The sequence below is a fragment of the Lipotes vexillifer genome, unplaced genomic scaffold (assembly GCF_000442215.2).
Source record: "Lipotes vexillifer unplaced genomic scaffold, Lipotes_vexillifer_v1.1 scaffold395, whole genome shotgun sequence".
In the NCBI taxonomy this organism is placed as follows: Eukaryota; Metazoa; Chordata; class Mammalia; order Artiodactyla; family Lipotidae; genus Lipotes; species Lipotes vexillifer.
The window spans coordinates 3,577,511-3,588,063 of NW_006797390.1; the positions used below are offsets into that span (position 1 = coordinate 3,577,511).

Consider the following 10,553-nt stretch of genomic DNA (forward strand, 5'->3'; position numbering starts at 1 on the left):
GAAAAATAATTCTACCTTATATTAAGGTTTACCTTAGCTACAGTAATTAAGACAGCATGTTATTGGCAGAAGGACAGACACATAGGTCACAGATCTGAATAGAAAACCCAGAAACAGACTTGCACAAATATGCCCAACTAATTTTTGACAAAAATGCAAAACAATTCAATGGAGGAAGGATTGCTTTTTCAACAAACAGTCCTGGAGCAATTAAACATCCATTGACAAAAAAAAAGGAACCCTGACCTAAACTTCACACCTCATACAACAATTAACTCAAAATGGATTATGGACTTACATATGAAACAAAACTGTACAACTCTTAGAAAATAAAATAGGAGAAAATTATGAGACTCTAGGGCTAGGCAAAGTGTGACACCAAAAGTGATGCATTAAAGGACAAGTTGATAAATTGGATCTTAAAGTTAAGAACGTTTGCTCTATAAAAGATTCAGTTAAGAGGATGAAAAGACAAAAGACAGACTGGGAGAAACCACTTATCTGACAAAGTACTTTATCTAGAATATTTAAGGAATTCTTAAAACTCAAAGGTAAAAAAAATGAACAAGCCAATTAGAAAATGGGCAAAAGACATGAACAGATCTTTCACCAAAGAGGATATATAGATGGCAAATAAACACATTAAAATATGTTCTACATCGTTAGCCATCAGGGAAACAAAAATTAAAACCACAATGATATATCACTAAATAACTATCAGGACGGTTAAAAAATTTAAAAAAAAGTGACAACAACTAATGCTGGTGAGGATGTGGAAAAACTGGATTCCTCATACGTTGCTGGTGGGAATCTAAAATGGTGCTGTCATTCTGGAAAACAGTTTGGCAATTTCTTATAAAACTAAATATGCAATTAGCTTATTACCCGGTAATTGAACTCTTGGGCATTTATTCTAGAGAAATGAAAATTTATGTTCATGCAGAACTGTACATAAATGTTCATAGCAGCTTTATTTGGAATCAGCCCAAACTGGAATCAGCCCAAATGTCTTTTAAGCAGGTAAATGGTTAAACAGATTGTGGTATATCCGTACCACGGAAATACTACTCAGCAATGAAAATTATTTATACACACAACTTGAATGGATCTCGAGGATATTAAAAAAAAAAAAAGCCAATCTTAGAAGGTTATATACTGTCTGAGTCCATTTATATAACAGTCTTGAAATAAAGGTATAGAGATGAAGAACAAATTAGCAGTTGCCAAGGGTGCGGGATCAGGGTGGGTGTGGCTATACAGGGATAGCAAAAGGGAGCCTTGTAGTAATGTAATAGTTCCGTATCCTGATTGTGGTGGTGGTTACAGGAATCTACACACACATTGCATAAAACTACACACGCACACACACACACATGCACACACACAAATGCATGTAAAAGAGGCAACATCTGAATAAGCTCTGTGGATTGTACCAATGTCAATTTTCTAGTTTTAATATTGTACTGTAGCTAAATAAGATGTTACCATTGGGGGAAACTGGGTGAAGGGGTACAGGGGAACCGCTCTCTGTACTTTTTTTTTTTTGCCACCTCATGTGAATCTGGTGGGCATATTTAGCCATTCATGCTGCCTGAAACAATTCCTTCCATTCTGTTTGTCTTTGAGGGTTTATAATTTGTTTTCAGTATTTACCAATTTTCATTTTGATGTAGTTTCAGAAGGGGCATGGGATAAACACATATGATCAATACATTGTGTTTCTAATTGTTTAAAGGTTTTAATCAGGGTTGTAACATTTGGGTAGACCACCTGGTGGTTTCTTAGAGGATGCTTATAAATGAGGGCAAGATGAAACAGAAAGATATTATATTTCATTAATTTTAAGGGGCACTTGGCACTTTTTTTTTCATTTTAACATCTAAATTGGGATGTTTGACTATAACTATTAGCCAGAACAGTCATACTGTATTTGTCATACTGGCTCATAAGAATCAAACTTTGCCAAATGGGTGTCTGAGGCTTGGAAGAAAATTCCAGAGACAGAAAAGGAACATTCCTTTAAGAAATGCTGCATCACCAAAGCCCCTGATGGCATGCACAGAGGACTACATTGTGTGGAAATCATGCACATGAGTAAAAAAAATGAATCATAAGAGTCAGTGTCTGAATGTGAAGTTTTATGAACACTGTTACCATGTTACTCTTTTCTGTTTTCCTTTTTATGTATTTTCACGAGAGTGAAGTATGATAAAAATCTACATCTATAGACACCTGCACTTGAAATAAATATAAAATAAAAATTCGAAGTGATAAGAAAGCATTATGTCACAGTTGATTTGCTACCTTTTTACTTATCGGGACATAAAATAATAGTTTTACAACTGAGGGCGTCCAGGTAAGGGATAATAATCTGAAGCAGGACAGTGAGACGAGGGGAGAATCCTTGAAATGCTAAGAAGGAAAACTTGAATTATTAGAGGACAGGTAAAGATGAACGGGGAGGAAATCTACGATAGTTTCCAGGTTTCTGGTTTGGGCAACTGAATCGATGTAGTAAGCTACCTGGGATGGATAGGACGAGCAGGTTTGGGGAGGGGGAGTTAAAATTAGGATACACTGCGTGAGGGGCTGGTTGGCTGTGTAGAACGGATGAACGGAGCTCTCGTATTTACTTTGGCCACGGGAGCCTGCGGCTCTGACTTGATGGATTCAGCCTCCTCAGAGCTGTCAAAGGCGGGTAGGTGGGGTGGAGGCCGGCCAGGTCCGAGCGCCAGCACAGTGCCTGGACCACCGAACCTCCGCCGCTCCCCGGGCTCCAGAGTCCAGGCCCTAGCGAGCCGGAGCCCGCCCCCGCCCCCGCCCCCGCCCCCGCCCACCGCTGTCAGCGGAAACGGCGTGATTGGCTGGAGACGCCGGCGCCGGGGTCCGCGAGCGGGCCCGGACTTAAGGAACTGCTCAGCGATTGGCTGGGAGGCACCAAAAAGGCCTAATTCAAATTGTTGGAGCCGCCCTTCCAAGGAGCGGGCGCCTAGTTCCACCCCGCCCCGTCGCTTAGTTAGACAGGTACGCAAACCAGAGCTGTATTGGTCAGATCCTTCCGGCACCGCTTCTTACCCGAGTCAGGATGAGAAGAGAGCTGGGACTGGCAGATTTTCAGGGGCGGGGGCTCTAGGCCTTATCCGGGCTTCGCTTCGGGACTGGCGCCTGTCCTGAGTGTGGATTGGGCCGCAGCGTTGTCAGCGTGATCTGGGGGCGCGGCCAGCGCTAATAAAGACAAGCCGGGGCTGCAGGTGCAGTCAGTTCCACCGCAGCTAGAACTCCGAGTGGTTTTCTAGAAGCGGAGCTCGGCGGTGCGGTCGGCTTCACCGCAGTGTTCCCCGGCCGGGTGTCTCGCCGCACCCTCGGGAGAGGAGACGGACCTCTCCTCCTTCTGTCAGAGACATGTGAGTTGACCCTGGTGTGGGGGGCGCGACACCTTGCCAACTCTCACCCCAGCGCCGGACTCTGCGGGACCGAAAATGGCGCATTGCAGCAGCTGCGGCGACGCGGGGAACCACCGCAGCGCGCCGTCCGCAGGCCGAGCCACCCCCGGGGAAGGGAGGCAGCACCCCATTCCTGCACCAGCCGCAGCCGGCACCCCATGGGCGGGGCAGGGGCGCGGGGGTCCCACATTCATTGCCCCCTCTCCTCTCACCTGCGGGGCTCCTCAGTCGAGTCTCGGGCGAAGGTGGGGCGCGGAGACACCTGGGAGGGGGCTCCAGGCCCTTTCTTGTCGTTGATTGAAGCTGTGCTTGGGACCTCTGGAAGGATAGTCATGGGTGCACCTGCCAGTTAGTAACTTGGGTTGCTCTGCAGTCTCTAGCTTTGTGTACGCCCCTCACCCCGACCGTGACGAGTAGCCCCACCTCTCGGTAGTGAGCAAAGCTCCAGGCACTTATCTGCCAGTTCACTGGCGCCAGGTGAGCAGCTCACAAAGACTCAAGGTGCAGTGGCATGTGATTCCAAGCATCCATTCATCCCAAGGCCACCCGTATAGGAGGTGTTTTCCTGTCATTGAGTCTTAGCCAAGTACTTGGAAGAGAAATAGAGCTAAGGATCCCCGCCTCCCCGCCCCGCCACCTTCCCTCAGTACATTCAATTTAGTCTCTGATCATCAATTTAGTCATCTGACCATGGTCACCCCATCCCAAGATCCTGAGGGAGAACTATAGCTAGACAAATGAAGAACTTCCCTTTCTTTCTTGGAGTCCTGGCCTGGTCCTAGATGTATTTGTGTTGCTTCTCTTGGTGACAAAAAGGGAAAAGATTTACTTACGTTACATAAGGGTTATAACTATCCCCGGATATGTTATTCCTGCGTGTTCCCAACTCCCAAGAAGTAATAAGTGAAATGGTCCCTTCAAGTGCTTTATAACGATTTCCCTTTTTCTCTATTTGATTTCTACAGTTTTAACTGTATATGATATTCTACGCGTTTTGGCCAAGCCCTAGGATTCCTTGTGTTTTCATTTTGGGGAGGGGGAGCCTCTTCAGCTCACTGGTTGCCAGTAGCATCCATATGGGATGAAAGGAAGGAGATGGGGAAACCGTGGTGACTAGAAGGGCATCACGAGGTCTCTGACCTTAATCTTGTCATTGGTGCCACCAGCCTGGACTGCTTCCAAGACCAAACACCGGCTACTTCCTACTCCTTGAATTTTCCACTTTCACCAGAGAAGTAGATTGTGTGGCACAGTAGTAGCATAGGAGCCTGGTGGCTGCCATAGTGTTGTTGTATCTTTCCTTTGCCTCCTTTGTGCCTTAAAGGGCAACGGGAAAGCAATTCTTTTAGCCAGGATGAGTCAGGTGTAATCTGCTAGTATAACCTCTCTGAAGGGTTATTCTCTTTTGAGACTGAAATTTACTTACTTAGAGAGGAGGAACTTCTGGGCATTAGTTCTATTGTGAGTAGTCAAGGCTTTTCCTTTTTGGTGACTTTGTGATGGTTTCATCCGTAGTGCATTTACTCTTGGACTGCTCCTATGAGGTAGGCTTTGTGAGATTCTGCTTCTGTTTGAGGAGTTCTTATTGTAATTTCTTTTCTCCATCAAATTGGAGAGATCTCTCTCCTACCTGTGACTTCTTCCTTGGCAGAGAAAATCTCATGCTTTAGGTTAGACTTCAGGGAATTCTTGAGGAGGTGAATTTAGCTTCCATGTGTTGGGACGTGGAGAGGAGTTTATTTTGAGGATCCCACACTGGATTATTCTCCCCTAAGGCTAAGGGAAAGGGAGTATGGTCTCTGTGCCTAGCAGTGTAAACCAAGATTCCTAGTTGGGACATCAGGAACTAGGAGAGTCTCCTGAGACTGGATGCCAGATCTAAAAAAGGAAGGGACAGGCTGTCTCTGGTGCACGTACACTGAGGACCATTTCCAATATTTTTGCTCCCTGTCTATGCTCTTGGAACACTTTCACAATTGACACAATTGCTTTGGGCCCCAGTTCTATCTAAGTGAAACCCCAGTCTTCTCTGCCAAAAAACAAAGCAAGCAAACAGTCCTGACTCACTGCAACTACAGAGGCCTTTGGTGATTCTCCAGGTCGTCCTTACAGTGGCCACGACATACTGATCATTGCATGAAACAACCAGTAACTGGCCACGACATACTAATCACTGCATGAAACAACCAGTAACTGGCCACGACATACTAATCATTGCATGAAACAACCAATAACTGGCCACGACATACTAATCATTGCATGAAACAACCAGTAACTGGCTCCCCCTCAGCAGAGTCTGTCAGCTTGGCCTTTCTTTTTATATTCAGGCTTTGCAAAAAAAGAGTTGTTCAGTCTGTAAGCTTGTCCTGAGGCTTGAGTTTTTTTGTAGGTAATTCTCCTGGATTGGAGTTTTCCAGTTTGACTTCATGTGAAAAAGGCTTCTGGGAGGCAGAGAAATGCCATTTAAGCCAAGACTGGCCCATTTGTCCCTGTGGCCATTGTGCCAGAGGATGTGTTTGAGTTTGGGTCAGAGGATAGCCCAAACGAGAGCTCTTGATGCCACCCTGGATGTCGCTGGGCCCCATCTGTTGCAGGATCTTTGATCTTTTGCTTTGGACCTCTGTGCTGCATCTCCCCACTTGGTATTGCCAAGGAGCTGGAATCCCTTCTACTTGCATATCACCCTTGCTTTGGTGACAGGGGTGAGGACGTATGTGATTCCTTTCTTGTCTTGGTCACTCTGTGCACTTCCCTCCGCAGGTCTGCGGCAGCTCAGCCACCCACCGAAGGGGCAGAAGGGGCTGCCCCAGGTGGGGGTCCCCCTGGCCCTCCTCCTAATTTGACCAGTAACAGACGACTACAGCAGACTCAGGCACAAGTGGAGGAGGTACGTGGATAGCTTTTTCTCTAAGGGTTTCCAAGTCATGGAAGTTGGGAAACTTCTCTTTATCCAGAGGGGCAGCTAAAGGCTCCGGGAGACAGGGCACCCCTTAGTTAGGCAGGGCAGACTTGCTGTTCTCTCCCCGGCTCTGGGGGAGTTTAGCCGCTTTGCTCCTGCGCCCTGCTCAGGTGGTGGACATCATGCGTGTAAATGTGGACAAGGTCCTGGAGAGGGACCAGAAGCTGTCAGAGCTGGATGATAGAGCCGACGCTTTGCAGGCGGGCGCATCACAGTTTGAGAGCAGCGCTGCCAAGCTAAAGAGGAAGTATTGGTGGAAGAACTGCAAGGTGAATGTTCTTGTCCTTTTTCCCCCTTATTTTCCTGGGTCTCAACACATAGGAGGCGGGAAAACCCTCAGGTTCCACAATCCTTCCCTCTCAGGATCTGTGCCCTGCAGGACTCTTGGGAGGCAATCTGGGAAGCCTCCTTCTTGAGTTGCATTACCCGAATTGGCCACCAGGGTACGCTAAAGTGCTCAGAACCACTAACTGAGGGCCAGGGGAGACCCTGAGGAGTTTGGAGGGGTTAGTCAAGCTGCCTTTTCTCAAAGGACCCCTGGAAAAATTCTTACCTGACCCTTCCTGAGATACACCAACATCGACACAATGGCTGGGGTAGCTATATATTTAAATACCTGCAGCTTTTGGGAATGAGCTGAACACTTTTTGATGAAAAACAAACCAGTTGACTAAAGATCCGAAGTCTGTACCTGCTCTGGTGTTCCTTTAAAAGCCTCCAGGCAACAGGAACTAGGAGAAAAGGAGCAAGCTGCAGACCCTCTCATGTTTCTGAGAAGCTCCAGCTGTGGTGCAGGGGTTACTGTCTGACGGGGAGCACGAGGGGTTGGGAGGCCTTCAGCTGTCCTGGGGGGCATGTGGCTTCTGCTGCTGTCCGAGTCCCTGGTCCTGGCTCCTGCCTCCTTCCCCAAATCCAAGGGCTTGTTTTTTTGTCAATGTCTCCTCAGATGATGATCATGCTGGGAGCCATCTGTGCCATCATCGTGGTAGTTATTGTAAGTAAGTATCGCTGAGGTTGCTGGTGGGGTGAAGAGGTGGGAAGGTCCCGGCGTCGCCTGCCTGCCTGCCTGCCTGCCTGCCTGCCTGGGGAGTGGGGCTGCTCTGACTGAGGTATGGAGATCATGGCCAGGGAAGCACCGTCCGGTTCGGGAGGGCGGGAGGGCAGAGGTGAGGGACTTCCTTGATGGACAAGCCTTCACTCTGCAGGGCTGTGGGGGAGGGTGGTGGCTCCTGTTCTGAGGAAGTGGGCTGTCTGCTTCTCCTCACTGGCTTGGCTCAGAGGGAGACCGTGGGGATGGGACACCTGCAACTACGCCTGAATGTCCAGTAACCTGATGTAATTTGCCCTCTTGTTTTCTCCTCTTCTCTTTTCCATCTGGGACTTCCTGATTCCTGTGTCCAGTCTACTTTTTTGCTTGAGAATGTGCCACCCCTTCCCTGTTCTCCATTGCCATCCAAACTCATGTCCCTGTCCTGCTGTTTCTCCCCAGAACTTCCCCGTCTGCCTTCCTCCATCCCAGTCCTGCTTCTCCATCGCCCACTCCTCCCCTTGTGTTGCTTTCATTTGCACTCCGTCCTGCGACACTGGACATGCTGCTTGTGGTGCAGTCTTGAATTAACTACCCGAAGGACAACAGCTGGCATCTGCTTCCTACCCTCTCATGTTCTCTCAGGTTCCCCCAAAGACAAGAAGTGTTGGAGGCCAAGGGATGGGGAAGGGGGCGTAACTGAGGGGACGCGCTCAAGAAGGGGCCAAGACTGGGACGAGAAGAGTGGTGTGCCCATGGTGTTGCCAGGAAAAGGCCAGGCTGCTGGCCGGAGGAGGCTGGGAGCAGCTAGGAGGATGCCCCCTCACCTCTCCTGTGCCAGGCCTGCAGAGGAGCCTGGGCCAGGCCCAAAGTCAAGCTTGGTCCTGGTGCAGGACTCTTTTAGAAAGTCAAACCTGTTTTTCACAGTTATTTCCCATCTGTTAGTCCAAGATCTTCTATGTCTTCAGGGATCTTACAACCTTTTACTTTGTCCTCCAGAGACCTGGAGAACACGTATTAATAGTGAAAGCATCAGGACTCTCGTTCCCATCCTAGAAACAGTCCCACAGGCTCATAGCTGGAAGGGGCTCTTGTCCACGTTTTCTACAGCATTCTGTATTGCTCGTGAAGGCATCAAATAATTTCATTTAGCCAAAGTTTGAGCCTCTCAATTTTAGTCATTGGCATAGATAATGAGAATGCCCGTTAGTTATAGAGAAACAGCGAGTCAAGGGCCTAATTTGAAAATACCAAGCTTGGAGGAAGCCATTTCTCACCCTCTTGTTACAAGCGTCCTGTACCTCCCTTGCTGTTGGTGGAGGATGAGATGTCAGAGGGTAGGAGCCCTGGACCCTCTGGGAGCCCTTCCCCCGACACCACCCCCGTGTACTTGCCAAAGGCAGGGCTGAGGAGAGAGGCCCTTCCTGAGGCCCGGCTGCTCCTGAGTGTTGGGAGTCCGGTGCCCCCGCCAGCCTTGGGGCGGAGGTGGAGCCGTCAGCAGACGGGCCTGCTTGTTGACTGCTGTGCCACCACGGCGCCTTCTCATCTGGAGCGGCCCCTCTGTTCTTCCAGCAGTATGTTCCCCTTCCAAAGCACCCCTGCCTGTCTGAATTCCCTTTCCCTTCCTCCTCTTTGCATGGTTTGTGGCACAGACAGCGGGACCTGGGGATGGAGCTGCTCAGCCTGTCTCGGGGGCCTGTGCTGGGCTTCAGGAAAGGGCACTCAGTGGGACAGACCTGGGTAAGAGGGGAGGAGGGCCGGCTGGGAACAGAATGGGGACCGCCCCACGCCCCTTCATTCCTTCCGTCCACCAGTCCACCAGCAGGAGGCGGCCGGGCCAGGCTCGCTTTCCACGCAGCAGCATTTCGTTCCGCAAAACCACCCTTCCTCTCCCCTCGCCCTGCCCCCGGGCGGGACGGAAGAGCTGGGCGAAGGCAGCCTGTGTACCCTCCTAGCGGCCAGAGGCCCCTCGAAGGCCTCCACCCTCCTCTGGGCTCCCCGTGCCTAATGCAGGGGGTCACCGCTGGAGAAGAACCACCACTGTCCTCGATGTGTCCCAAGCCTGGAGCGAATCCGCCCTCTCGGCCCGCCCCATCACAGGAATCACTTCTGCGTTTCTGTCCCGTCTGTCCCAGGTGTAGTTGGCCTTGTTCTTCTGGGGACGTTAGCCCTTCTACTCTCTCTCCCACCCTGCCCTGTACCCCCCTCTTCTGCGTCTTTGCTGCCCCCCTTCCCTCCCACCACCCACGTGCATGAGCAAATATGCAGCTAAGCCCTGGGGCTTGGCAGTCACGCGAGGCCGAGTCTCCTCGGCCCCTCTTGGGTTTGCCGTGGGACGATGTGGCGTCCCCGCTGTGTGTGGCATCACCTCTGTCTGTCTTTCTAACCCCACACACTCTCCTACTTGTACAGAAGTAAAAGCTGTACTTCCACCAAAGGCATGTGGCATATTTACCAATTTCCTGTATTCTGAACAAAGGCAAAACAAAAACACAACTTCCTACCACTAAACTGACTTGGCTGTTGTTCGGGTTGGGGTGACTGCAGCGGGGCGGAGGCGTCTTGTTTCTCTCTAGTTCCTTTCTGATGGTGCCCTGCGCCGGAAGGGTGATTACGGGTGCTGTCGGTCTTCTCGAGATTCCACGGCTGGGTGCTGGCAGAGGAAGTGGTCTCTGCTGTCAGCCTCCGTGCCCGAAGCAGCCCAGCTCTTCAGGTGTGGGTGACAGGAAGGCATGGCAGGAAGCTGAGCGGGCATCTCACGGGCAGACACCCGCAGATCTTCTCAGACATCTGCCGCCTCCTCCCTCCAGGTCCTGGGCCAGGCCCTGAGGAGGCCCCCAGGGGACACGCTCTGCTCCCCACCATCCCCATGCATAGCCATCTTCTGCCAAGTTCCACTGTGCTGACCAGGCCCGTTTTAAAATGACTGAAAGAACTCTGTCCCCTGCAGCCGAGGCAGTGACGGGTGTGTAGGTGTCCTGAAATGCGCAGCAGCTGTCCAAAGGTGCAGGAGCTTAACAGCAGCGGCAGCTCAAGGTTACCCTGAGCGACTGAGGGGGGGGCCCCAGGGCTGCCTCTGAGGGTCTTCGTTTCACACCTCAAACACTTTGCCAGCCAAGCGGCG

At 50.3% G+C, this 10,553-nt stretch overlaps 1 protein-coding gene across 1 annotated transcript; it reads left to right on the forward strand.

Moving 5' to 3' along the window:
• The first annotated feature begins 3,255 nt into the window (after nucleotides 1-3,255).
• Nucleotides 3,256-7,919, forward strand: VAMP1 (vesicle associated membrane protein 1). The gene is made up of 5 exons (XM_007469431.1): nucleotides 3,256-3,404; nucleotides 6,204-6,330; nucleotides 6,513-6,671; nucleotides 7,349-7,400; nucleotides 7,804-7,919. Coding segments are annotated over exons 1-5 (357 nt in total). The 5' UTR covers nucleotides 3,256-3,402; the 3' UTR covers nucleotides 7,821-7,919.
• The last annotated feature ends 2,634 nt before the right edge of the window (nucleotides 7,920-10,553 follow it).

Bases quoted from the DNA above. Each gene is read 5' to 3' on its own strand.
- VAMP1 (XM_007469431.1), top strand. The intron at 6,331-6,512 runs GTACGTGGATAG...CGCCCTGCTCAG, and splicing joins CTCAGGCACAAGTGGAGGAG to GTGGTGGACATCATGCGTGT. The intron at 6,672-7,348 runs GTGAATGTTCTT...ATGTCTCCTCAG, and splicing joins ATTGGTGGAAGAACTGCAAG to ATGATGATCATGCTGGGAGC.